The 27,048-nt window shown below is 34.3% G+C and overlaps 5 protein-coding genes, 1 long non-coding RNA gene and 1 other non-coding gene across 11 annotated transcripts; 3 read left to right on the top strand and 4 right to left on the bottom strand.

Moving 5' to 3' along the window:
* Window positions 1–379: 379 nt before the first annotated feature.
* Window positions 380–10,745, bottom strand: LOC122394763 (E3 ubiquitin-protein ligase KCMF1-like). Of its 4 annotated transcripts, none has more exons than XR_006258920.1 (9): window positions 10,488–10,744; window positions 8,742–8,909; window positions 8,513–8,652; window positions 8,243–8,439; window positions 7,607–7,799; window positions 7,304–7,518; window positions 6,515–6,953; window positions 6,256–6,366; window positions 5,605–5,727 (listed from the first exon to the last, which is right to left on the bottom strand). XR_006258920.1 is itself a non-coding variant. In XM_043391877.1 (8 exons), exons 1-8 carry the CDS (start codon window positions 10,501–10,503, stop codon window positions 5,545–5,547), a joined length of 1,551 nt encoding a protein of 516 aa, XP_043247812.1. In that variant the 5' UTR covers window positions 10,504–10,744; the 3' UTR covers window positions 380–5,544. The 4 variants fall into 4 exon arrangements, 2 of the variants coding, with proteins under 2 accessions (XP_043247812.1, XP_043247813.1); XR_006258921.1 differs by having other exon boundaries at window positions 5,619–5,727; window positions 6,275–6,366; XM_043391877.1 differs by lacking the exon at window positions 6,256–6,366 and having other exon boundaries at window positions 380–5,727.
* Window positions 10,746–11,396: 651 nt separating this feature from the next.
* Window positions 11,397–13,453, top strand: LOC122394792 (dihydropteridine reductase). The gene is made up of 5 exons (XM_043391927.1): window positions 11,397–11,496; window positions 12,347–12,430; window positions 12,508–12,754; window positions 12,829–13,021; window positions 13,098–13,453. The coding sequence occupies exons 1-5, from the start codon at window positions 11,407–11,409 to the stop codon at window positions 13,195–13,197; spliced, it is 714 nt and encodes a 237-aa protein (XP_043247862.1). The 5' UTR covers window positions 11,397–11,406; the 3' UTR covers window positions 13,198–13,453.
* Window positions 13,454–13,932: 479 nt separating this feature from the next.
* Trnak-uuu lies at window positions 13,933–14,005 on the top strand. Its single transcript has one exon. It is a non-coding gene; the product is annotated as a tRNA-Lys (tRNA).
* Window positions 14,006–14,257: 252 nt separating this feature from the next.
* Window positions 14,258–15,268, bottom strand: LOC122394809 (ATP synthase subunit e, mitochondrial). Its single transcript, XM_043391949.1, has 3 exons — window positions 15,141–15,268; window positions 14,505–14,661; window positions 14,258–14,398 (listed from the first exon to the last, which is right to left on the bottom strand). The coding sequence occupies exons 1-3, from the start codon at window positions 15,192–15,194 to the stop codon at window positions 14,349–14,351; spliced, it is 261 nt and encodes an 86-aa protein (XP_043247884.1). The 5' UTR covers window positions 15,195–15,268; the 3' UTR covers window positions 14,258–14,348.
* A 366-nt stretch (window positions 15,269–15,634) lies between these two features.
* Window positions 15,635–16,812, top strand: LOC122394797 (histone RNA hairpin-binding protein). 2 transcript variants are annotated; one of them, XM_043391932.1, is made up of 3 exons: window positions 15,635–15,834; window positions 15,932–16,499; window positions 16,574–16,812. In XM_043391932.1, exons 2-3 carry the CDS (start codon window positions 15,952–15,954, stop codon window positions 16,698–16,700), a joined length of 675 nt encoding a protein of 224 aa, XP_043247867.1. In that variant the 5' UTR covers window positions 15,635–15,834; window positions 15,932–15,951; the 3' UTR covers window positions 16,701–16,812. The 2 variants fall into 2 exon arrangements, with proteins under 2 accessions (XP_043247867.1, XP_043247868.1); XM_043391933.1 differs by having other exon boundaries at window positions 15,902–16,499.
* Window positions 16,813–17,404: 592 nt separating this feature from the next.
* Window positions 17,405–18,830, bottom strand: LOC122394789. The gene is made up of 3 exons (XM_043391924.1): window positions 18,426–18,830; window positions 17,962–18,235; window positions 17,405–17,886 (listed from the first exon to the last, which is right to left on the bottom strand). The coding sequence occupies exons 1-3, from the start codon at window positions 18,569–18,571 to the stop codon at window positions 17,449–17,451; spliced, it is 858 nt and encodes a 285-aa protein (XP_043247859.1). The 5' UTR covers window positions 18,572–18,830; the 3' UTR covers window positions 17,405–17,448.
* A 5,055-nt stretch (window positions 18,831–23,885) lies between these two features.
* LOC122394810 lies at window positions 23,886–24,898 on the bottom strand. The gene is made up of 3 exons (XR_006258923.1): window positions 24,677–24,898; window positions 24,153–24,607; window positions 23,886–24,054 (listed from the first exon to the last, which is right to left on the bottom strand). It is a non-coding gene; the product is annotated as an uncharacterized LOC122394810 (long non-coding RNA).
* Between the last annotated feature and the right edge of the window lie 2,150 nt (window positions 24,899–27,048).

Genomic DNA, 27,048 nt, shown 5'->3' with positions numbered 1-27,048 from the left:
CGACGAATGACAAACTTTGACCGTCCGTGTCGACGCGCAGGGCCGAATTAAGGTAATTTCGTGCAAACTTAACGCTATACCGATTATGTAGAGGTCAGCCTTGCGTAATACGACCAGGACATCTATCGCCGATTCGTCCTACGAAAGTATCGAAACTTGCACACACATGATATCGATGAATTCTTTTAGTTTCAATCTTTTTTTTCTTAATCATTTTTATTATTTTTTTTAAATCCTAAGCGACGCGTTACGCTTAATGCGGCCGTGCCGACGAACAAGTCCGTGATTTCGATAAGTTTGCAACAACGCTAATGCAGTGTGTAGGTCAATGTCTGTGTCCAAAGACGCATTTTCGGTCTCGTTTTTTCTCTTTTTTTTCTTCTTTCTCGATAGTCTTTTCCCCGGCCACGGGGACAATCACTTTCGAGACAATCGAAGACCCCTTCGACCGAAAAGTTCTCAAAGCGAAAAATCTTCAAAGATAAAGGGAAAAAATGTGTTCTCTTTCTAACCCTCTCGTACAGGGGCGCACACGCACGCGTAAACATATGCACACACAGTCTCTCTCTCTTTTTTTTTCTCTCCTCTGCTTGCTCGACGAACTAGAAAGGACTTTGTAGAGAGGCGTCGTCTCGTCGGCTTTCTTTTTGATTCTACCCTCCTATCCCGTACACCACCCTTTGATTAAATAAAACGATAATATAAAAAAGGAAATCGGTGTCTAGGTGTTAAATGGCCACGGAAGCCGCTACATATTTGTTAACCCGCTCATCTTTCTAATGTTGATACATACATATATATGCGCTTTGCTAGCTCCTACAAATTTTTCTCTATCGTGCACTCCTCCGTACACCACCCGCTTCTCTCCTTTGGCAAGGATTACAATTAAAAGTTATCAAGCTTTTCGTGGAAAATACCAATGGCTTAGGATATTATTGATAATAATACGCTCGAACGATCGACTCAAAGAAAGATAACTCGCGCGAGTTATTTTTACTTATTTTTTCACCCATCATTTGGATCTGGACGAGGAAACCTGCACGGCACACGGCATGATATCCGCCCAAAGTGACGAGATCTCGCGCGGATCCAACGACATTAGGCAAATTCGCGCGATACGTTCGACGAGTTAATCGACGATCTTTATACATATATATGTATATGTATACGTAGGAATCGATGTCCCCCTAAAATTATTTTAACGCGTTCGCTTATTTAAGTCTCATATTCTGTGTTACCTCCGTTCGTCGCTCGAAAATTTCTCGATTGCCCGTGTTCAATGTCGATCACCACGAAATTCCTCGAGGAAAAGAAAACTCTGACGTGAGGAAGGCAGCGGCGACGGTTCTTGATCGTGCATACACGTATATATATATATATCACAGTACAAAAATACTGTGGAAAATATAGTATAATAAATATCCTTAATAGAAACGGAAGTTTCCTTTCTCACGTTTACAATTTTTTTTGCTTTTCTTTTTTAACCCTTTTTTTGTTTGTTTCTTTGCTTATTGGCGATAGAGTACATTGATCCGAGAGTGATTTCGATCTAGTCGCGCGTCGTTGAACGGCAGAGTGTCATTTTTTATGTAAACGACACGTCCCCTTCGTTAAAATTATCGTGTCGGTATGTTACAGTCGGACTCCCGTCCCGCTCGATTGGGCTACTATCTACATTACAAGCCCAAATATTATTATTTATTAATAAATCGATTATAACGATAAGAAACGGTATCGCGATAAGAGCGTACTATACGATAAATCATCGAGATTCAATTAAATTTCAGAAATTTCGTTTCTCCCTACAGTCTCGGTTCCCAAAAATTTTTTCTCCTCCTCTTTTGCCATTGTTTTTTGTTTTCGGTGTACCTTCAGCCGCATATTATTATTAAACTTTTCCTTTCATACGTGTACACACGTACGAGTGTTTTATGTTTACGAACGTAGCTCGCGCGTGTATTCGTGTATACATATAAATATATATATGTGTATGTATATCTATATGTATATGTTTATTATTCATATATTTATATTTATACGGTAGGCAATGATACGTAAAATATTGTTTAAATACAAATCGAAATTTCGTTCCGCTCGAAGGTGAAAGTCTCTTCGTCGAATAGAAAAGAGGGGAAATGTCGTATGCATTCTATTCGTCCTTCTTTACGTAACGAGATCAAAATTTTACTTTTAACGTCTGATTTTCATGAAATTCGTTGTCAAAATTTTTGTTCCTTTACTTTTTTTTTTCTTTCACGAAAATTCTCGTCGTTTTGATGTTCGTCGAGGCGCGGATAAGGGCGTGATAAAAACAACCGTTTAAGCCACGCAAAAATATCTTTTTCCTCTACTTCGTGTTCACAAGATCGATTAATGTCTTCACTTTTTTTTTTATTTTTTTTCTTTTTTCTTTTCTACGGACAAAGGATATCTAGGAGAATCGTCGATCATCGACAGAAAGCGGACAGAATTGCTTCCAAAGACCCTTTAATTTTTTCGAAAACTTTCGATACAATAATCGTAATCCTGGAATATTACGTAATGGATTTTTTTTCTTTTCACTTCCTCTACGTCTACGAATTTTCAAGAGAAAACGAGTATTAAATTGTGTATTACGTTGTTAAGAGAAGAAACAAAATAAAAGAAAACGGAGAGAAACACGCGAAACTTACGACGATACTCCGAGGCACCTTATCGTTCTTACGGATAAATATATATTATATGCGTATAATATATATTTACGTATAATGTAAAAAGCCGTTTCGTTAAGATTATGCTGAATTTTTCGGAATCGTAGTTACGGGAAAGAATTGTAACGATAAAAGTCTAACAATATTAATACAGTATTCGACTGTTCGTACAGGCATTCGGTCACACTGTTCCACTGTCCCACTTGTCAAGGTATGATTTAGGGGACGCCCCTAGTACATCGTATAGTACATAATAGCGATAAAAATAATAATAATAAAAAATAATATTAATAGCAAAGTAGGCGTGTGTGTAAAAGTTTAAGATTTTACAATCCCGAAGTGACGTGGAAACAAGGGGGAACGTAAACTCGCTACGCTTTAAAGCTCAAGAATAAAAACTGAACGCACGTGTCGAATTTTCGGCTTTATACCAACAAGTTATACGATATACATAGCAAATCGGAGTTGTTTTCGTTATTTATTAGCTTTATCTCTCATTGTGATTGATTATTTTGTATTATATGTGCGCGGAGTCTTGCTTCGTTCTAACGCGTAGGCTCGTATATTCCTCTTAAATTCTCTACAGGGTGACTGAATCATTTGTTACAAGTCGTAGAAGCGTGGCGATTAACGCGATCGATCTATCGTCTTTTCTCTTTTCGATAATAATCTGCATTATTCTTACAATCTCGGATATGCGCGTTTTTATTTAGTTTAGATCGGTATACAAGTGTATCGTAACTTCATCCAAGTACCATGCGCAAAGATTTCGTCGAATTAAACACACACTCCTCAAAAAAGGTAAAAGTTTCGAGTCTCCCCTTAATTTCTCAGGCATTCCGTGTTAAGGCAATTAGTATACTTTTTTTTTCTCTTTTCCTTTCTTTTCTTTACATCGTTACTTCCCTATTTTACACACCACAAACTACGGGGACATAAATAATAATCGTTCGACTGTTCGAAGCATAAGGCGCGTATAGCTAAGTGACACGTTCGAAAGGGATTGAGGTAACAGAAAACGAAACGTCTCGACTTTTAATACCTTTGGTTATTCGTAACGTTATAATCATAAATTTTATAAAGCCAAACATGCGAGAGCATAAGACAATTAAAAAAAAAAAGAAAAGAAAAACAAATGAAAAAAATCACACACTACATATTTCATTCAATTTTTTATCTGTTTATGTGGGTATATATATATATATATGGGCACACACACACACACATATATATATATATATATATGTGTTTATATAATTTTACTTTGTTTTTTTTTTTATCATCCACGACTTGCAGATACACCCACAAATTAAAATAACTATAAGAAAGTGTTATAAAGGAAATTAATTACAATACGAAATGTACACAAACGATAAACGAGAAATCTGTGCAAAAATTAGAAGAAAAAAAGGGGGTTTGGGCGGTGGACGACGAATATAATCGAAACATAACTGTTACTCGTTTTTGCGAACGCCTTCGATCGCACTTCTACTTTCAGTAGACTCGTCGCGGATCTCGAATGCATTCACACGCGTCATACGCACACACTCGATATTCATACAAATCAACGAACATCCCCTGTATCGTGAATTCTTTCCGACTCGAAGAAACCAGAATGCAAACGTTCACGACTTTTTTTTTTACAATTTTTGCGCGTAGCAGACCCAAGTAAAACCTCTGTTACCGAGAGAAAAAAAAAACAAAACACACGTACAAGTATTTGTCTCGTTTCATATCGTAAAATGGAGCGATTAGATCCGCGAACGATCGTTACGAATAAAAAAAAAAATTGTATTTCGAAATAAAGATGCGAGTAAACACTTTCAGCAAACACAATTATATTTCCATAGAGAGAAGCGACACGTTTTGATCGATACGTTGAAGCTCAGTCTAATCCCTCCATTTTGTAACACCAATTTCTAAGCAGCTTCGACGAGCTGGCCAAGGAACGGCCCGCCAACCTAATATTTACGATTATTGATTCTGTAACACCTATCTGAAACAATTTGATTAATTAGAATTGCTTGTACAATTGCCTACAGTTTTTTTTTTTTTTTGCATAACAAAGCATCTATATACATTAATTTACGTAATTCTGCAAAGCATGTAGATGACTTTATTATTACGTAACGTTTAAAAGTATTTAGTCAATCGCCGCCGTAAAAACATTCCGCCCCGACAAATTATGATTTCTAAAATCTGAACGGACCAACCCAGGCAACGGTAGATTTTTTTTAATCTCGTATAAAACGTGTTCGTATCTTAAAAATACAAAATATATCAGCAGCTGAACGACCAAAATAAATTTTACCAATTTATAAGAAAAAAAAAACACACACACAAGAAAAACGTGGTGCGTATGACGGGCACGGTGTTGTTTTTTTTTTTTCCCAAGTTTCTGTCCTCGCGAGGCATTCGATGTCAAATGAACTATAGGTTACAGGTTACAGGTGTTTTTTTGAGTATTTTTTTCGCATCGACCGATCAACCTAACCTCTCTAACGTTGCCCGATACAGCCACCAGATACAATCAATATGGAAGAACGTGGCAAGACTCGCTGAGGAGCGTGTACGAGATGTGTATATGACTGCAAGAAGTGAGTTATGTACATTATTTGCATGTGTCGGCGAATCAGCCCTTGCCCTTGTTCCATGTCACGTAACGACAAAAGATGGCGAGATTAGAGTTTAAAAAGTGATAGATAGGGAGGGTGAGGAGGAGGGCATTCGAATAATTATTAATATATAATATTATAATAATAACAATAATGATGAGGTGTTCTAAACAGTGCTAGGACTAGTGCTAGAGGGTCCTGTGAGGAATCAGGGTGGGTGGGTACGGGCTAAGGAGAGGTTAGTGTGGGGGCGGAGGTTCCGTAGATTGGTTTCTGCCATCTACAGCCCTAACCGGCTTCCTACGTGAAGGACCTGTTACTCCAACTGGACCAACTCCACCTCTAAGGTATGCTGGTGCCGGGGTTGCTATCGGTTCTCTGATAGATCTACTAATTGGTAGCGGTAGTGGTTGCTGCAATACCTATGTAACAGAATTACAAATACCGGATTACATTAATCGGGATCCTAATTCTCTGTGTAACAAGGAACACCCACAAAGTGTCCCCGTCCCGATTCCGACGAAACCTTGCGATTTGTGGAGCAACAACAAAAAATAACGTATTCGTATTTTTTTTTTTTTAACGACCGGTAACTCAAGTTTAACGAGCGAAAATTATTTAGAGAACTATCACGAACACAAACAAATTCTCTTATGACGTTCGATGAAAAATAATATCGGTAAAAAAAAAATTAATAAAAAAAGTCAAAAAATCACTTTCACCACTTACACCCTCCAAAATTTATGAAAAGACGATACAGTGAATTATTTTTATTCGAAATTCACAATCAGCTACAAGTATATATTCGTTTTTACGTTGACGTTGTATACATATCGAGAATTAGAAACATAAAATTAGTAATCGTGGAAATCTCCTTTAGACGATAGACGGCAGTCAGTCTTACATGCGTAACGCGAACGACGGTATTTACAAGTGATTTTTTGACTTACTTATTCATTTTTTTTTTACCGATGCCTTGTATATCCAATAGTTTTGAAGATAGGATCGAAAGGTTGAAACCTTGATGGGTAGTTTCACCTCTTTAACTTGAGTCACCACAGCTAAAAAAAAACACGTATTCCTTACTTCTCGCCGCTCTAGAAACCAGCAAAGTTTCATAAAAATCGACGAGCAACACCGCGAATGTTGCTTGCGGCGTAGTCTTCGACTGTCCGTAATTATGTGTTCGATTAATTTATACATACTTACCAATGGCTGAGGTAATACACTGTGCATCAGTGTTTGAACCATAGGTGTATTCTGTGATGCAAGGTTATTCGAGTTTGGGGGCAATCCTTGGCTTTGCAGACCCGTCCCCATACTACCAGCAGCGGCCTGAACAATATGCGACTGTTGCGTAGAAGTTTGCGTTACGTGTTTACTCGTCGCTTGATCCCTTTTTGCCTCTTGAGCTAGACTTAATTTCTTCGTGGAAACCGTGGAAGAAATAGCATTTGGTGTTTCAGGACTGGTTGTGGCGGTAGTCGCGCTCGACACTGGTGTTTGCGCCGCAGACTGCTGCTGTATCAACTCCGGTAATGTTTGCGAAAGAGTTCCGACGATAAGTTCGCGCGTAAAGAGGCTCCTATTCGCACTTTCGCGTTCAATGTCTTGTAACTGCGAGTCAGACAGAGTAGTCGTAATGCATCTGTAAAAATAAAAATATGAACAAAATTGTCAGTAAAGATAAATATTGCTGTTTAATAAAAATTATAAAAAGCCACACGTCCGTTTTACGCCCAATGGGATCATCTTAGAATATAGTTTTTGGCAGCCGATACACTGACCATGACATGCAGTTTTGCATGTTTCGGACAAAGAACCAGCATGTATATATTACGTACGAGTGTATGTAAACAGTCACACGGATATCACATATTTTAATAAATACTCGTTTTCTTATTCAAGTAATTTCAATTTCAATAATCGATGTTACAGTAAACACTCGAAATAAATTTTGTTCGCTTTTAGGTGCATTATCGTATATCGTTAACATACCTTGGCAACAGAAACATATAGTTCTGTGAATTGGTGGATAATACGCCGGACGGGTTAGCCACATTAGTTGCATTATTGTTACTACTCGTACTATTTGCTACCACACTGGTCATAGTGCTAGAATGACCACCTATACTAGTAGTTCCTCCACCACTTACAGAACCAATAGGCTGAGCCTGCCTCCTAGGTAACCGTTCTAATTGTTGCCTAGCAGCCTGGAAAATATATTTTTATTGTACTACGTATTCTAATTTAACGAAACTTCGTTAAGAATTTTTACCATCGATATCAAATTATACGCACTCTAACTTGTTGCCGCTCCAATTGTAGCTGCATTTGCAATTGTTGTAACTGTGATGGCGTTGATAAACTTTGACCAGTTGCTGCACCACTTCTACGAACACCGGATAATTGAGAAAGTAATTCTGTAATTGGATCGCCACTATCCCGACTACTTGGACTCAATCCCCCGGACGAACTGAAATGCATATTGGACCTGCAGGTCCAATGACACGCCAATGAACATTATCTAAGATGAGATGACGATGATAAACTAAAGCTGAAATCTTATTCAATGTCCTTTTTAAAAATATTTAACTACAGAAATGTGTTATAGATTTTAAGAAAAAAATCGATTGCAATATCCAAACATGATTACTAAGAAATTTTAATGAACGCTAAATAATGACTGGTAATATTAAATATTACAGTGCAAATGAAAAAAAATGTTATTCAATAAGATCACATGCATTGAAACATAACACGTTTGATAAATTGGCACATTTACGTACACAGAAAAATGGACAGTATTCCATTTATGGAATATTCAAATAAACGATAAATATAAATAATTATGTCTCCAAATACAGTACTCTACCTCCAAGATATACTGTAATGTTTACTTTAAATTTAATTTACTATGTACATTGGCATACATACCTGCGAGGTCGTGGCCCATTAACACCTCTAGATGAATTTGATATCCGTCTAGGATTGTGTCTACTTGTGGACGGTTCATCTAGGAAAGAGATCAGATCTCTTGGTCCACTACGATGCTCCACACTCAAGTGTGCTCCAAAATCGTCGGTCACGGCATTAGGATCTGCTCCTGAGGTACATGCACATACTGGACAAACCTGTAAACAGAAATTTTTTTTATAGCACGGTATTATAAATATATAAATGCACAAAATGTGCAATTATACGTACAACTTCAAAAGAAGTGTCCGGGTGATCTGCAGCAACATGTTCTTGCAATGTAGCTTCGGTAAAACCCATTCTTGTACAGAAAGGACAAGTTAAAGATTGCGGCTGCTCTATACTTACTCCTTCTCCGCCATAATATAATTCTATCGATTAATAAAGAAAAGAATTAATTGTCACGACCATGTTGTATATAAAGCAATCGTCGCATAATAGATTTCGACAATCGTCTCACCAAAGTCGGATCTAGTAAGTATACACTGCATAGGATGATCAGAGAGGTGACTTGTAGTATTGGCACCCCGTTCATAGCAGCTGGCACACAAATCATAATCATAGCACACGAGGCACTTGTATCTGCGACCCCGAAAATTCCCCTTTAAGCAGGAGTCACAACTTACCCCTGGAATAAACATAATTGTACATCGATGCTTCATAAGTAATTCATATTTCATAACGATACAACTGAAATGGACATGCTACTGGACTCGCAAAAATAAAAAAAAAATGTTTACATACAATGTCATATACAGTATCCGATAAATAATACACAAAGGAAAGATACTGCACAATGTATATATTTAGAATAAGAGCTTCAAAAGAAAAATACAGTTGTTCCTACAAAAGATATTTATATATACTGTATACATACATATGTGTGCAGTAACCTTGAACCAAATCTATAAAAAGTAACTTGCTTAAGTCTACTTTTAAATCTGTCTGCAAATTCATACAATTCTCATAACAAAGGTTGTTTCAGATTTTCATAAAGATACCGATATAATTTTATGAATATTAATAATTAATCTTGTATAAGCGATAAAAGTAATTACGAACAAGTAATGTAAGAAAATCACATTGAAACAAATATTAAACAAACGAATAACATATAATTCTTGATAATTAACTATAGTACTAAATGCAGATCCTCTATTTTTCACATTGAGTGTAATTATATTTGCGTCTGGAACGTTGTTCCATCCGCAATATTTTTGTAACTTGATGCATTTCTTTACTGTTTACTATTTACTGAAACTCACATTTTGATATATAACACGCATATACACGCAACAAAGTAATATTTAACCATAGAACTGTAACTTATGCACGCGACACACGACAATATATCAAAATAAGAATGGTATTGGCTTCTTGTATTGCACACGATAAAGATTAATATATCTATACGAATATAATCAATAATAACACTTTTTATCTTTAATATGATAATTATAATATCAATTATGTAACATGCATAGATGCAACTTGAATATAAAAAACCATGTATATCGATTCTATTTACAAGTCAGACTGTAACTATTTTGGCTTTACTAGCGTCGTTGTAACATTTAATCTAGAAAAATCCAGCACACTGTATTGTTTAATATCAAAATTATGTTATTACAATAGGATAAACAATGTTGCAATAGTTTAAAATTAGATCTAAAATTTAAGAAAAGGTCAACAAAAGAAACTAACTCGAGAACGAGGAATAAGAAGAATATGTTCCAATATGTTTTACAGGTCTAACATTATCAGAAAGAGAAGGGGATTGAACAAGAAAACTAATTTAAAAGGAGTCAGCTGGTAGAGTATTCTGACAGCTGGTCAACAAATATATTCCCGTAATTTTATTTATCTCATAAGGATAAGGCATTAAAATTTGATGACATTGCAAAAAAATTCACTGAAATCATCAGAGAAGAACATTGCAAATTCACAGAAATTGGAGTAATTTTTTATAAGTGCTGCCATCTGGCCTCTGACATTAGACCCTTTGGTACAGGGCTCGCAAGAAATGTATTACGAAAAATCTCATGCTTTGCAGATTTCGTAACCTCGACGACGAATCTGCATAAATTTTTCTACGCGCACTTCCAAATTCTCATGATCAAAAAATTCTACCATCGATGTAAAACAAATTTAGCGAATGCAAATTCGAAGCTGACTTGCTGGTCGGGAACAGCACACACGTACGTACCTTCATGTCGATTCATTTTCCGTTTAAAATCTCATATACGCCGATAGCGCGGGGTCTCGCGATCGAACGGTTTACGAAATACGATTACTGTTCGCCACTGCGTTAGCTCTTCACGTCGCTCAGTGCAGCAGACACGATGGGAAAAACATTAATCGTCAAACAAAAAATTTTTCGTTAGAATTTCCAGCGTAAAACCTAACCCAACTAGGCTACCGTGACGTCACATTAGACCTACGCTCCCGGAGAACGTTGCAGGCAGGGTCTCTGTCATTGCGACGTTGCCACCTTCTTAACAAACATACGCGGGAAATTCAAACGTTACTATGTGCAATCATTCGTTAAACGTTTTATCATTATATAAATTGAAGCAATTTCAATCAATTATCTTAGCGGTGCAAATTTTGTCTTTTTAATACTTTGGGGGAAAACGATTTTATAAGTAAGACAAGCGATTATATACACGCTATAATAGACGACACTAAAGTGCATTTAAAATATTTGGAAGTAATAATTGACATTACTTTTATTTAAAATAATACGATATTTGATTCAATTTCAAATACAAATCTTATTTTAATTCTTACTTCTTTGTTATAGATAAATATTTACTAGCATTGATCATGGTGCATTAATGAGATCGTGGAAAGACAAATATAATATAAATAAAACAGAATAGTACCAAATTAACGAATACTTGATTGTTAATTATACCGTATTAAAAAATGTTCGAAGTACTTTTCGCTGGAAAGATACTAACCACCCGGTCGACAATCTATTTTCGTAGTTCGTGCCGAAATCTGGCAATCCGGCACTCCTTTTACGAACTTTTCCGAGAGTGTCTCGTACAACTTCGTACTTTTCCGTGTGTGATCGGAAACTCCCGAAGCCTATTTCGCGAAGTAACTTCATTTATCGAACAATGGCGACGACACTTGGACGCGTTATTATATATGGTGGCAAAGGTGCTTTAGGTTCCACTTGTGTTTCAAAATTTAAATCAGAAAATTGGGTAAGCGAACAATATTAAAACCTAAATAAAACTGAAAAATTCAGAATACGATTACTTTACTACCGATTGTTGTATTTCTTGAGAAAAGTTCCCGGCTTTTTTCACAGTATGTCTAATATTAACTTTACAAATGTTAACGATTAGTTTCATTCGGCTAAAACCAAATTGTAGAGCACTTCTGTATGAATAAGTAATTAATTTATTACATTTATTAATCGCTAATTCTAACAACTGTTAAGTGAAAGTGTGCGAACACAGATTGACATTACGCAAGATTTATCATAAAAGATATCTAAAGACGGATGTTTGTAAACTATTTAACGTTTCTTTTAATTATCTCGTATTCTGATTATAACGTCTACGCTAATAAACCACGGACGAAATATTTTTTAATGTATTTTGGTATTTAATTTTTCGCGGTTAAATTGTACAATTTAAATTTATCACAGAAATTTCGCGCACTATTTTCTATATTACGAAATACAATATTCTGTTTACTAATAGTAATTATTACACGCATATATATGGTATTGTAGTTTATACATATATTGTTTTCTTAAATGTGAATAATTATGTTTATAATTATTTAAGTTATTGTATAAATTATACATATTTAAATAGTTAAAGAATGATACTGTATATGTATATTTCCAAGAACAGAATGCAATAATTGCTTGGTAATCTTAAAGTATGCAAGAATGTTGTCAAGGTCATAACTACTGAACTAGATCCTTTCACAATACATCGTAACTTGTATCTGACTAATGATGTAAAAACTTGAAATTCTATCCTACTATATTGTAAAATAATTACAAACTTTTATAAAATTGTATATTATATATAATTACAGTGGGTTGGTTGCATTGATATGAAACCAAATGAACAAGCTGATGCAAATGTAATTGTAAAATCAGAGAACAACTGGGTCGAACAAGTAATTTTATAAATTGCTATATTAGATTAATCAAAAGTATATATTTGCATATAACAATGTATTTATATATTATCTAGGAAACTAATATTTTACAACAAATTACATGCATTTTAAATGGAGATAAAGTGGATGCAGTAATTTGTGTGGCCGGTGGATGGGCTGGTGGAAATGCAGCCCACAAAGATTTTATTAAAAATAGCGAACTGATGTGGAAGCAGAGTGTATGGAGTTCGACCATTGCTGGTAGCATCGCTGCGCGTCATTTAAAAGAGGGTGGATTTTTATCATTAACTGGTGCCAAGGCAGCATTAGCAGATACACCGGGTAACAAATTTTATTTAATATTATAAGTTATTTGTCCTTATTCGAGTATAAATTATATCATTTTATAAAAATAGGCATGATTGGTTATGGAATGGCCAAAGCTGCAGTTCATCAACTTACCAAATCTTTGGCGGTCAAAGAAAGTGGTTTACCGAAAGATTCTTTGGTCAGTGCTATTTTACCTGTTACTTTAGATACGCCTATGAATAGAAAATGGATGCCTAAAGCCGATACATCTACCTGGACTCAGCTTGAATTTGTAGCAGAGTGGGTAGTCTTTTTTTTATTCCTGTTTCGTGTTGTTCCTCTTGTCTATTATAAACTTTTGTATTTGACTTAATAGCCTCTTCTGGAAATGGTCACAAGGTAAAGATCGTCCTGTTACCGGCAGCCTTGTGCAACTCATTACCAAAGATAACAAAACAGAATTAATCGTTGCTTAAAGAGAGGAAACTGCATTTTTGGAAACAAGAATTTGTGGATGCATTCATGACAATATACATACCTGTTGTAAATGTTGTTTTCTACTAATTAAATCTTATATCTTGGATATGTTTATGTTTCACGTTCTATGTATTTAAAAAATATTTAATATTGTAATTTATATAAAAATCCAGTTTTGTCTGCGTCTTCCAATATTTACAATAATACTCTATATACATTTCAGTATGACAAACCTGTAACAATGAAAGTATGTAAAAAGAAATTATTTTGAAAGGATTTGTAACAAATTTTATATAATTTTCTGTGTTTATTTTTATATGGATATAATATATTTTATATTGTAAAACAATAAGTACTCTTACATTCCGTAATGTTGTTTTGAGACAAAATGTAAAATAATAATGAAAAATATTAACGTTGTTAATCATTGTTATTAATAAATGTCAACAAGTTAAATAAAAAATGATACTTTAACGCATTACAGAATATAATGTTTTTATTAAAAAATTCTGTATACCTTTTATTATTAGATTTTCAACTTTTTTTTTAAATTACAATTTTAATATACGCAAACACTAGCATATGAACTGTTTCTTAAATATAATCGATGTTCAAATTGTACTGATGTAGTTAATTGTAGTTTGTACTAAGTAGTAGTTTGATTTGTAAATATATATATCGATTATTGACGTTAATAACAATAAATAAATGTATTACGAGTGTAACACTCAATCGCCCGGATAGCTCAGTCGGTAGAGCATCAGACTTTTAATCTGAGGGTCCAGGGTTCGAGTCCCTGTTCGGGCGAATTTTTTTTTCGTACAAAAACTAATTACATTTAAATGAAATTGTACATTCATATAACCAATGAAGGTATAAATAATAAAAAATATACTGTGTAGTAAAATGGAATAACTATTTGAACTAACTTGTAAAAGAAGATAGGTATTAAAAAAATTTAGAATAAAATATTAATGTTTGATATTTCGTTGCAACATATTAAGAATTTTGCTTATAGCGTATAAAATGAAAAGGTTATGCTCAATTACTGAAAACTTTAAATTTATATAATCGATCTTTTATTTAGTAAATAAGAACACATTAATTTATTAATAATAGGAAATGTAGACTAACGAAATAATGGTATTTTTTATTTCTTAGCAGGTGTCAGAAAAAGTTCCTGGATCATTTTCTCTTGAGCTAAAACAGAAAAATATATAATTGTATGTATTGGGTAACATATGAATTATTGAATTTATTACAGTTGATTTATTTGCATTGGTAATTATTTTAATAATGCTTTTACCTATTAGTTCGAGTCTCTTCTCCTCTGCAAGTTTTGCATCTCTCATAGGCTTTTCTCTCAGTTCTTTCTCACGACGTGCGTCCTCTATTTTAGAGAACCTACGTTGGTGGTAAAGTCCATATAAAATTCCCATTCCCAGAAGACTCCATCGAGCGAACTGTATGAAACATAATTATTAAAAACATTTACTACGATATAGCCAAAGTATTAATTAATCTAACGGAAACGACCGAATACAACGCAAATAAAGAAATAAAGAAATCGATAAATTTTTCAATGCCACTATTTTTTATTCGCTCATGTAAACAATATATGTTATTCGAGTAACATTTGTACAGTGTTTGATTTATCGAGAAGGTTAGAAATTATTTTCAAAGTCTTTGTGGACAATAAATCTCTAAACCTATAATATGACAAAGTAAACACGAATTAATATTTTTTACAATGATTTTCATGTATATTAATTTAAAATCATTTCATTAAACTCCATAAAAATTATGTAATATAATCGACTTAAATCAATACTCATAACAGAAAATGATTCGATCAAGTTTCCTTGCGAACGTTTTTTAAAATATTGTACGAATATAATTTTTTGACATTCGAAAAAGAATTGTAACAAATAATGGTACTAACTTTAATCAATGGTGACACTCGCAGTGGTTTCGGACCTGCTTCGACCGACGACATTTTGCTACCAAGGGCTATACACTCGGTGCACTCTTGCTGAAAGTAAGGTCACGCGTTATATCCGAGATACCCCGCGAGCGGCGCTGATGTAACTTTTTGTCGTCTTCGTTACGAGAGTCTCGTGCAGCATAGTGTGTAGTTTGTGGTGTAGTTGCTCAGCAACCATTCCCCTATGAGAAATTTTGGTCGAAAACGATAAAATATTATCCACAACGAAATTCATCGCCAAAAGAGGAAAAGCTATACCGCTAATATTTCCATAGTTTATCTGTATCCTCAATAATAACCTCTATTACTTAAGCTCGGTTCTATCAGAAAATAGACACTCCGATCATGACTTTTATTTGTAAATTGAGCTTAACAGACGCAACTCTATGGGGTGTACAAATAATAAGATCGTTAAAAAAGGCGCGCATTGTAGAATTCGTAACACTTGTAGGAATTGTGACTGTCGGGACGAGTTTTGTTTTGAATTAGGTGCAATTTGAGCAGGCTCGAAGCCCTGAAATTTCTTCGTCTTGAAAGAAAAAAGCATATATTTTATTAAATTCTTACATTTATCGTTAAAATATATAATCAACGATTGTTTATTATGTCCTAATATAAAAGTTGTTGTATTCGTTTAGGTTATTTTCGTTAGGTAAGCTTGGTTCTCGTTGTATTTTAATTCTTTTACCGATTAATATATAGATTTTACGTTGTGTCAGTTCTTACTCACAGATCGTGTTATAATATAGCTTTCTACGATTTAAATAAAATGGATCTGGACAAGCAAAAGTCATGGGTAGAATTGAACGACGAAGACGATGCTCTGCTCGATGAAGCCATTTGTATGAGCTCGAACGAGCTCGGTAAAATAATCGAGTCCACTAAGAAAATTGCAGAAACTCAATGTGTGGAAAAAACAGAATCAACGGAGACAAATTTATGTAGCAATAACGATGCGAAACACGACGATGTTAGTTTGCATGTACAAGTCAACAATAAAACTACAGAAAAAAAGTACAGAGAAAATAAAATTAATAATGGGAATGCCATAAAATATGAAGATAATGTGATAAACAAACCAGAAGATTTGCACAGTTTTCGCAAAAGGCCAGGGAAAAGTAATTTTTATTACGAAGATACAAAGGTATCGCGCACCAGGCGTTATAGCGATTCAAGTTCTACTACAAATTCTTCGGACAGTAGTAGAAAACGCATAGAATATGAAACAAATCCTAAGATATTAGCGCAAAGACAAAAGGAAATAGATTATGGAAAGAATACCATTGGATACGATAGATATATCGAGATTGTACCTAAGTAAAGATTTTATATACAGAATGATTAAAGATATATCCAAAAGTAGTGTATTTTATTAATTATATTCGTTTTAGAGAAAAACGTTCAAGAGAACATCCAAGAACACCGCCGAAGCATATTAAATACAGTAGAAGAGGATGGGACGGTATGGTGAGATTGTGGAGGAAACAACTTCATCAGTGGGATCCGCCGCAAGAGTAATCCTGATTAAAATGAAATTGTGTTTGAACTTAATTTTATTACATAAGTATGTTACAGTGCTCTTTGCGGTTCCATGTTTTTTACATACATGTATAAGATTAGAATATAGGTAAATTAGATGAAACATAGTATAAAGTTTGCTATATTCTTACATGTAAATATTTAAATGTATTGAAAATATTTTATTGCAATATAAGGTGTAAATTATTAATTTAAAATCTTTGTTGGAACTGTCATGCATGCAAATTTGGTATGCATAATTTCGCGTTACTATTTATGAAAATTGTCTAATTTGGAGATATTCGAGAAGCAATTGCAAAGGATATTTGTAAATCGAAAAATTCAGATAATTTTTAAGTATCGTGCGATTACAAATTCTTTCATAATAAAACCATTTGTTATCGCACCTTATAGATATATAATGCAACTTTTTCTTTTTTCTGGAATATCTTCGGAATAACGAGAGATATCGAAAAACAGTTTCAATAAAAGTTACATTTTTTTTTTATGTTTAAGAAACGAATGGAAAACATGTTGGTCGATTTAAACACTTGCCCGCGTTCGATTAGTACAATTTTTTGAATTTTCAATTTTGTAATTGTCTTTTGTTAAACACGAAGTATTAAAAAGACAGTATTATTTTCAAAATCTTTAGTTTTCCTTTTATTGTACATACTCAGTTACATTAAATACATATTTTGATTATTTACAAATGTATTTTGTACATTTAAATCGTATGAAGTGATTATCACTTAATGCTAAATTGTGATTCTAATTGTTTTAATATGATATCGAGTTTCTGATTGGTCTTCTGTTCCATTTCTTCGATTCTTTTCATTACTTTTGTCTCCATATCATAAAATTTATTGTCGATGTAAATTTTAAGATGAATAATATCATCCGATACTGCATTTTCGCTCATACACTGTGCCGTCTCTGGTTCATTACTTTCTTTATTACTACTTCTATTTTTCGACGAACTTAAAACATTCTTACAATATGATTTGACATCGGTAGAGGCATTACGTTCTTCGTTATTCAAAGTAAGTTTGGTTAGAAAATTTTTAATTATTTCAGGATTAAAAATGTCCGTTAGGGAATTTTTAGACTCGTTAGTACACTCTGTTAAATAGAGCTTTATACCATATATCCATATGACTGAATTTTTGCTCTTCATTTTTGTAAACTAAAATGAACATTCTAAATTGAACAACCATCCTCTGAAAACTTTTTAAAACTTCATTTTACGTAATTCTTATACCTTAATACTAGCTTCCGTGGCAGATGGGAAAATTGTTGCTTCCGCAAAATAAACGAAATTATCCTCAAATTCATCTACAAGTTCTGCAAATTTTGTTGTTTCGTATTCTCCAAATTCTTTAAAAAATTCTAACACATATGCCTCTGAAACTATGGCGATACGAGATATCCTTTGTCGATTAGTCAATTTTATATTCAACATGCATGGCTCGTTGGATTTAATCGGTTGTAAAGATATACACGTATCCAAGGAAACAATATCGTCAAAATTGGTCCTGTAAAGAGAGTCATATTGCTTTCTTAATCTTATAGAATTCGTACATAAAATTTTAATGAATATATATACAATAAATTTATGTCAAAGTAAAAAATTAGTAGTGAACTTATCGAGCAATATTTATATATATTTGTTTTTTTTAAATATACGTTAAAATACTGGAAAAATTGTTACGATATTTTTATTACTTCTCAAATTCTTGAGACGGAGCTGCTACGGTGAAGGCATCGTGAAATTGTTTATTGTTATTCATTTGCCAGTTGCACGAAATTTGTAAAAAGTCCTTATTTAACAATAACGGATTATCAACTTGTACATCGTTCGAAAGTTCCATTATACGCAGCGACAAACAAATTCTGTTACGAATCAACGAATGCTAACATTATTACAAAATAAAGTAACTTTGACGCTTGTTACTTTAATGGAGGTTATCCTACGCCTGTTTATAATCGAATAGAAGAACTGTTATAAAAATCACGTAATTATTTATTATATAAAAACTAAATAAATACAGTTAGTAATAATTATATTTTAAGCATTGTTGCCGAATGCTCTTAAATATTATTGTTGCATACGTATCGTATCGAATACAACATGTAACGAAAACTAATTTGCTACGATGGCGCGAAATATTTCGCTTTCCGAATAGATAAGAAGTATAAGAACAGAATTGGACAATAATCGTAGTTGATTACTGAAAGTAATCATAGTAATCATATTCATCGATCAAATAATCGTCACAGAGAGTAATCTAATAATCTTGTACAATATTTGTAAATTTCTAATTGTACAATGAATGATTATTATACAGTCATATTCATTATTGCAATAAAATCGAAATTTAAGCATACTGGAAATTGAAATATATCTTCCAAAATGATGCCCTTTAATACGATAAAATTTCTGTGGCTATATAAGAAATTTCTGTGTTTCGTAAACGTTCGCAATCAGTGACAAAATTTGTATGAAATCTTAAATAAAGTACTTGCGCGAACGGAAAGCGACAAATAGTGGGGGTTTACGAATCAAACTTCAACCCAGTGATGCCAGAAAAGCACCGTCGGGTGCACACTCCACATGCTAGGTACGCGTACGTGAGCTCGTGGAGTTTCGGAAAGACGACAAAGGCAAACTGACGCATGCCCTCTTTCTCGATTCTCCGAAGCTGCCCGAAGTAATTTCGGACCGCTTCGTGGGAGTCGAGAGAGAAAGGCTCACATTTGCCTTCTCGCTCCCACACAACTGAAATCCGACCTCCCGTCAACGGCATACGATTTGGCTTCTCGACTGCCCAGGCATTTTTACTTTCCGACCTATGTAGGCGCACATAAGCAAAGTACCCATAATGAAAAAAAAATGTTGTAAAATTTATTTTACGGAAATACACGTTTTAAGACCTCCTGATCATATTTTAATTATTGAAAAAAAAGAAATTTTTTTTTATTCCCATGTATGAGCACACATATGTATATTATTAATACGATTTTTGAAAATAAATAAAGTAAAACTTATCTGATTGAAATTTTTTGTAGAAGTTGAGCTGATGAATACGTAGAAAAAAGTATTAGACAACATTTAATTTTGATTTCGATTAAAAATCAAATTTATATTGTTTTAAATTCGCAGCCATTAGCTCGGTGTTACCCATAATGAAGAAGTTCTTCTTCAAAGGTAACACCGATTACCAGGTCTCACCACGAGGAGGTTGCTGCGAGTGGAGACCCAAAGTGAGATCGATGGAACAAAGTTCGATCGACCTTCCTTTTTACACACTAGATTACGCAAAAAAAAAAGATGCCAAGTAATTACTGTTCTAAAACAAAGGAGGAAGCTAAATTGTGGGAGACGCGACACGACGAAACGCGACACAATACTGCACAGTGCAGTAGGAATATGAGGTGCGACACGTACCGAATAGCGGGTCAAAAGGGGCAGCTCGTTGCCTCTCAGCGAGTCCAATTGAAGGGGAGGAGAATCGACGCACCAGACACGGGTTCTCCATTTCTCCCACGCATCCTGCTGGGAGCCCACGGGACCCAACTCGGGATGGCTGACAAAGGAGAGAGATCCTGAATCCGGGCTACCGCAGACAGGAACAGGTCCCCTCTACGGCCGATGACTCTTTCCCTAGAATTGTCTCACCAGAGGACGGCAACCGACCCTTCGAACCATCTAAACGGCCGATCACTTGCTTTTTACATTAAAGCAGCGGTGACCGGAGAAACGAGACTGGAAAAGAAGCTATTAATGAATTCATTACTTGGCAATCTACGCAGTAAATAAAATAATATACAATGTAAATTGAAAATTAACGTCGTAGGTGGAATTAATGAGATTAAGGAATTGAAATAAACATAGGAATGAGAAAGAAAGGAAAAAGAAATATTCGACGTTAATTTTTACACTCGCGCCGCGCCTTAAATTTAATGCCCTTACGTGCAGATGAATCCGAAGTCCTCCCTCTAAAAATTGATCTGAATAAAAACTAAAATAAAAATTAGTAGTTAAACAAACAAATTAGAATTAATTATACGAACAAATATAGGGGCAAATACAAATACAAATAAACAATCAACATAACCAAGAACAGAATAAGTCAAAAAATAACAACCCCACGATGAAAACAATGAGGAACAAAATGATTTGAAAAATCACAACCCAACGAAGTAAAGAATGAAGAAGAAAATAATTCGAAAAATAACAACCCATCGATGTCGAAAATAAAGAACAGAATAATTGGAAAAATTTCTACCCAACGATGTAATATATGTAGATAAAACCTGAAAGAAAAAACGAATGAATTATTGGAGAGAGGAACAGAAACAACGAAATAATACATCCCTATATATAAATAAAAAACACAATAATGGTATTAGTTATATGGATATAAATATATGTATGTATTATACCAATCGGCGACACCAGTCATCATCGCAGAATCAGAGAATCTGAAACAGAAAATACGCGTGACAGTACCCCTGGCGGTTCCAGGAGTACTAAAAAGAGTCGACCAGCTGTGCCCGTTTTTATGCAGTCGGACAAAAGTAATCCCTAGCCAATCAGCAGCCAGTCCGCTGGGGGCGACACTCCGATAGGGCGATACTTGCTTCACCTAAGTTTATAAGAGACCCCCCTGAGGCCCGCGCGGGGGAGTTATCTCCCAACCACCAAGCAAGACGGACCGTATCGAGATGAAGAATTTAATTGAAGACTTACATTCGATCAAAATCGAAGATGGCGGCCAAGAAGATGTTTCACGAGCAGCGGCCAAGGGACAAAACCGGTCTTTTTAAAGACCAAGAAAATCTCATTTGTGGGAACAACTTATGCAATGAACTGAACAACTTTTATATTTAACAACTCAGAGACACTTTACATCTCTGTTTTGTAACAACTTTTATATTTAACAATTCAGAGACACTTTACATCTCTGTTTTGTAACAACTTTTATATTTAACAACTCAGAGACACTTTACATCTCTGTTATGGCACAAGTTATGCAATAAAACTGAACATGGTATATTTGCCTATATGTATAGGAAGGAAATTCGTCGTTAGTATTGTCGCCCGTCAATGCACTTAATTATGCAAGATCAGTATACTATCTAATTTTATTTTTTATTATACCGGTTTGTAATATCCTAAAGATCAATGCAAAAACATTATGCACAGCTCTTGTATTTCTTTGATTTATCCAAGTAGTCAAAGTATAATATTTAACAAACTTTTGATTCAAATAAAATAACGAATGACACAAAATTTGAGTACCTGTTACATGCAACCTATGTATAAATGCATAATAACTAATATTGATATACGCATAACGAACTTAGTTTGTGATATGAAACATTAAGAAAAGTGTAAATTAATAAATAGGTTTCAAAATGGGTATTTCAGGTTTAACAACTTTTATAAACAATCGTTCAGATCGTTATTTGGAATAGTTCGAGCTACGTGATACGTATTTAGTTATTTAGCTGTCAAATATATAATTCGTACAAGTGCAATTGTGTTTTTGGCGGTGATTACGATAAATACGCTCAACGAGTATCGGATTTTTTTGACGATTTGATAAAGTGCAATGCAGTACCATTAGTTTTGATCGATTGTGGTTGCGAGGATAAGAAACTGCAAACAGTTATATCTAGAACTAGAGAAAAGGTTCGTACAGCATCATCTTATTCTCCGATCTGTCAACAGAAAATGAAATTTTTTCCTTTACATATTTAGGAAGTTTTCAAAGATGTTACGAGAAAGAAGAATGTTCGTCATGTGCAATGCTTATTCGAAGCTGATAATGCTATAGCTACTGTAGCAAGGGTATTGAATTGTCCTGTATTGAGTTATGATTCAGATTTTTATGTGTTTGGGACAATTACACGGTGAAAAGTTCAACTGGAAATGGTTACACGAAACGTTGTAAAATTTATAAAGTTGAACACTTATTAAATTCTTATAGAGGTCTAAGTCAATCTACACTGCCATTAGCTGCAATATTACTAGGCAATGATTATGTAAAACGTGGTACATTTAGAAACTTCTTTCGTTATTTAAAGTTACGACGAATAACAAGAAAAAGGTATAGTAATCAACAGTATTGTATAGAAGCGACTTTACAATGGTTGATACAACCACCAAGCAAGACGGACCGTATCGAGATGAAGAATTTAATTGAAGATTTCCATTCAATCAAAATCGAAGATGGCCAAAGAAGATGGTTCACGAGCAGCGGCCAAAGGACAAATCGGTCTTTTTAAAGACCAAGAAAATCTCATTTGTGGGAACCACTAAACTGAACAACTTTTATATTTACCAACTCAGAGACTTTTTACATCTCTGTTTTGGAATAACTTTTATATTTAACAACTCAGAGACTTTTTACATGTCTGTTTTGGAACAACTTTTGTAATAAAACTGAACATGGTATATTTGCCTATATAGGCGAAAAATATACAAATACAAATTGAATTTATTGAATTGATATTAAGTAAACATTCTTTGCTATAAGATCAAAAAATTATTATTTGAAATAGTAGAACAATTAGAAAATAAATCGTTTGAAAATAATTTCGAAAGTCTTACTTGATAAACTATATTCAAACGATTTATTTCCAAAGTATTGTTTTATGTCAAACATGATCAGGGGGTCTTGAAACGTGTATTTACGTGTCAATTTTTCATTCATTATGGGCTTTGGTTGTATATTTGTGTCTATATAACTTGAATTTAAATTCAAATGGTAATGAAAAATTAATGACGCATGTTTGTACATTATTTTTTAATCCTGGACTCGTTAATGGTACTTCTCTAAGATTAGATAGGGACAGTAATGGGGAAGAAAATTTAGTGTCAGTGCCTTCTAGTTCGTAACATTTAAGCTTTTTATTACAGTCTCTCATCATGTATTTCATGAAACCTCTCCTTCTATTCATTCCTGATTACAGAAATGCATACATAACTCTAATAATTTTTAAACTTATTACATTGCTCAATGGATAGGAATAATCCTCTATTTGTACAGGACAAATATATAAACGTCGAACCAACAAGTCCATAAAATATGCAGGATAGTTGCCCATAAGATATTCATCTACAAACAAATTAGGTACATCAGCTAGTGCATTATTGGTAGCAGATTCTGACCCCTTTAAGCATGTCTAATATTTCAACATCGTTTTCTTCCTCTTCTTCTTTTTCTTCAGATGATTCAAAGTCTCCATTTTTATCAGTTTCTTCCATGTACATTAGACTATTAACATCTCCATCAAATTTAAAAATTCTGTTTATGGAATGTGTTGTGGCACGAGCTGCATATTCCTGTGAAAACCCCAATGGAAGTAAGCAAGTATTTCTGTAGATGCATTTGTATAGCCATTTATATTGATTTCTATTATGCTTAATATTTTTTGTCTTACGGTTTTAGGTGATCTACATAGTATTCCAATGACTGCTCTGTCCAAGGTGTAAAATCCACTCAACCATTGTAAAGTCGCTTCTATACAATACTGTTGATTACTATACCTTTTTCTTGTTATTCGTCGTAACTTTAAATAACGAAAGAAGTTTCTAAATGTACCACGTTTTACATAATCATTGCCTAGTAATATTGCAGCTAATGGCAGTGTAGATTGACTTAGACCTCTATAAGAATTTAATAAGTGTTCAACTTTATAAATTTTACAACGTTTCGTGTAACCATTTCCAGTTGAACTTTTCACCGTGTAATTGTCCCAAACACATAAAAATCTGAATCATAACTCAATACAGGACAATTCAATACCCTTGCTACAGTAGCTATAGCATTATCAGCTTCGAATAAGCATTGCACATGACGAACATTCTTCTTTCTCGTAACATCTTTGAAAACTTCCTAAATATGTAAAGGAAAAAATTTCATTTTCTGTTGACAGATCGGAGAATAAGATGATGCTGTACGAACCTTTTCTCTAGTTCTAGATATAACTGTTTGCAGTTTCTTATCCTCGCAACCACAATCGATCAAAACTAATGGTACTGCATTGCACTTTATCAAATCGTCAAAAAAATCCGATACTCGTTGAGCGTATTTATCGTAATCACCGCCAAAAACACAATTGCACTTGTACGAATTATATATTTGACAGCTAAATAACTAAATACGTATCACGTAGCTCGAACTATTCCAAATAACGATCTGAACGATTGTTTATAAAAGTTGTTAAACCTGAAATACCCATTTTGAAACCTATTTATTAATTTACACTTTTCTTAATGTTTCATATCACAAACTAAGTTCGTTATGCGTATATCAATATTAGTTATTATGCATTTATACATAGGTTGCATGTAACAGGTACTCAAATTTTGTGTCATTCGTTATTTTATTTGAATCAAAAGTTTGTTAAATATTATACTTTGACTACTTGGATAAATCAAAGAAATACAAGAGCTGTGCATAATGTTTTTGCATTGATCTTTAGGATATTACAAACCGGTATAATAAAAAATAAAATTAGATAGTATACTGATCTTGCATAATTAAGTGCATTGACGGGCGACAATACTAACGACGAATTTCCTTCCTATACATATAGGCAAATATACCATGTTCAGTTTTATTGCATAACTTGTGCCATAACAGAGATGTAAAGTGTCTCTGAGTTGTTAAATATAAAAGTTGTTACAAAACAGAGATGTAAAGTGTCTCTGAATTGTTAAATATAAAAGTTGTTACAAAACAGAGATGTAAAGTGTCTCTGAGTTGTTAAATATAAAAGTTGTTCAGTTCATTGCATAAGTTGTTCCCACAAATGAGATTTTCTTGGTCTTTAAAAAGACCGGTTTTGTCCCTTGGCCGCTGCTCGTGAAACATCTTCTTGGCCGCCATCTTCGATTTTGATCGAATGTAAGTCTTCAATTAAATTCTTCATCTCGATACGGTCCGTCTTGCTTGGTGGTTGGGAGATAACTCCCCCGCGCGGGCCTCAGGGGGGTCTCTTATAAACTTAGGTGAAGCAAGTATCGCCCTATCGGAGTGTCGCCCCCAGCGGACTGGCTGCTGATTGGCTAGGGATTACTTTTGTCCGACTGCATAAAAACGGGCACAGCTGGTCGACTCTTTTTAGTACTCCTGGAACCGCCAGGGGTACTGTCACGCGTATTTTCTGTTTCAGATTCTCTGATTCTGCGATGATGACTGGTGTCGCCGATTGGTATAATACATACATATATTTATATCCATATAACTAATACCATTATTGTGTTTTTTATTTATATATAGGGATGTATTATTTCGTTGTTTCTGTTCCTCTCTCCAATAATTCATTCGTTTTTTCTTTCAGGTTTTATCTACATATATTACATCGTTGGGTAGAAATTTTTCCAATTATTCTGTTCTTTATTTTCGACATCGATGGGTTGTTATTTTTCGAATTATTTTCTTCTTCATTCTTTACTTCGTTGGGTTGTGATTTTTCAAATCATTTTGTTCCTCATTGTTTTCATCGTGGGGTTGTTATTTTTTGACTTATTCTGTTCTTGGTTATGTTGATTGTTTATTTGTATTTGTATTTGCCCCTATATTTGTTCGTATAATTAATTCTAATTTGTTTGTTTAACTACTAATTTTTATTTTAGTTTTTATTCAGATCAATTTTTAGAGGGAGGACTTCGGATTCATCTGCACGTAAGGGCATTAAATTTAAGGCGCGGCGCGAGTGTAAAAATTAACGTCGAATATTTCTTTTTCCTTTCTTTCTCATTCCTATGTTTATTTCAATTCCTTAATCTCATTAATTCCACCTACGACGTTAATTTTCAATTTACATTGTATATTATTTTATTTACTGCGTAGATTGCCAAGTAATGAATTCATTAATAGCTTCTTTTCCAGTCTCGTTTCTCCGGTCACCGCTGCTTTAATGTAAAAAGCAAGTGATCGGCCGTTTAGATGGTTCGAAGGGTCGGTTGCCGTCCTCTGGTGAGACAATTCTAGGGAAAGAGTCATCGGCCGTAGAGGGGACCTGTTCCTGTCTGCGGTAGCCCGGATTCAGGATCTCTCTCCTTTGTCAGCCATCCCGAGTTGGGTCCCGTGGGCTCCCAGCAGGATGCGTGGGAGAAATGGAGAACCCGTGTCTGGTGCGTCGATTCTCCTCCCCTTCAATTGGACTCGCTGAGAGGCAACGAGCTGCCCCTTTTGACCCGCTATTCGGTACGTGTCGCACCTCATATTCCTACTGCACTGTGCAGTATTGTGTCGCGTTTCGTCGTGTCGCGTCTCCCACAATTTAGCTTCCTCCTTTGTTTTAGAACAGTAATTACTTGGCATCTTTT

This window comes from Colletes gigas, unplaced genomic scaffold, assembly GCF_013123115.1.
Source record: "Colletes gigas isolate AHSC1104 unplaced genomic scaffold, ASM1312311v1 Colletes_gigas_Sc00004, whole genome shotgun sequence".
Lineage (NCBI taxonomy): Eukaryota > Metazoa > Arthropoda > Insecta > Hymenoptera > Colletidae > Colletes > Colletes gigas.
The sequence above is the reverse complement of the archived record's forward strand: the minus strand, read 5'-3'. Positions and strand labels throughout refer to the sequence as shown.

What these genes read in the sequence shown, in the direction of transcription:
- LOC122394792 (XM_043391927.1), top strand. Translation starts at nt 11,407, where the DNA reads ATGGCGACGACACTTGGACGCGTTATTATATATGGTGGCAAAGGTGCT. An exon ending in AGAACAACTGGGTCGAACAA is followed by an intron (nt 12,431 to 12,507) that starts GTAATTTTATAA and finishes TATATTATCTAG; the next exon opens with GAAACTAATATTTTACAACA. An exon ending in AGCATTAGCAGATACACCGG is followed by an intron (nt 12,755 to 12,828) that starts GTAACAAATTTT and finishes TTATAAAAATAG; the next exon opens with GCATGATTGGTTATGGAATG.
- LOC122394809 (XM_043391949.1), bottom strand. Translation starts at nt 15,194, where the DNA reads ATGTCGTCGGTCGAAGCAGGTCCGAAACCACTGCGAGTGTCACCATTG. An exon ending in GAGTGTCACCATTGATTAAA is followed by an intron (nt 14,662 to 15,140) that starts GTTAGTACCATT and finishes TGTTTCATACAG; the next exon opens with TTCGCTCGATGGAGTCTTCT. An exon ending in GAAGAGACTCGAACTAATAG is followed by an intron (nt 14,399 to 14,504) that starts GTAAAAGCATTA and finishes TTTCTGTTTTAG; the next exon opens with CTCAAGAGAAAATGATCCAG.
- LOC122394763 (XM_043391877.1), bottom strand. An exon ending in ACTTACTAGATCCGACTTTG is followed by an intron (nt 8,653 to 8,741) that starts GTGAGACGATTG and finishes ATTAATCGATAG; the next exon opens with AATTATATTATGGCGGAGAA. An exon ending in CGGACACTTCTTTTGAAGTT is followed by an intron (nt 8,440 to 8,512) that starts GTACGTATAATT and finishes TTCTGTTTACAG; the next exon opens with GTTTGTCCAGTATGTGCATG.
- LOC122394789 (XM_043391924.1), bottom strand. Translation starts at nt 18,571, where the DNA reads ATGGAACTTTCGAACGATGTACAAGTTGATAATCCGTTATTGTTAAAT. An exon ending in CCGTCTCAAGAATTTGAGAA is followed by an intron (nt 18,236 to 18,425) that starts GTAATAAAAATA and finishes CTCTCTTTACAG; the next exon opens with GACCAATTTTGACGATATTG. An exon ending in CCACGGAAGCTAGTATTAAG is followed by an intron (nt 17,887 to 17,961) that starts GTATAAGAATTA and finishes TGTTCATTTTAG; the next exon opens with TTTACAAAAATGAAGAGCAA.
- LOC122394797 (XM_043391932.1), top strand. Translation starts at nt 15,952, where the DNA reads ATGGATCTGGACAAGCAAAAGTCATGGGTAGAATTGAACGACGAAGAC. An exon ending in TATATCGAGATTGTACCTAA is followed by an intron (nt 16,500 to 16,573) that starts GTAAAGATTTTA and finishes TATTCGTTTTAG; the next exon opens with AGAAAAACGTTCAAGAGAAC.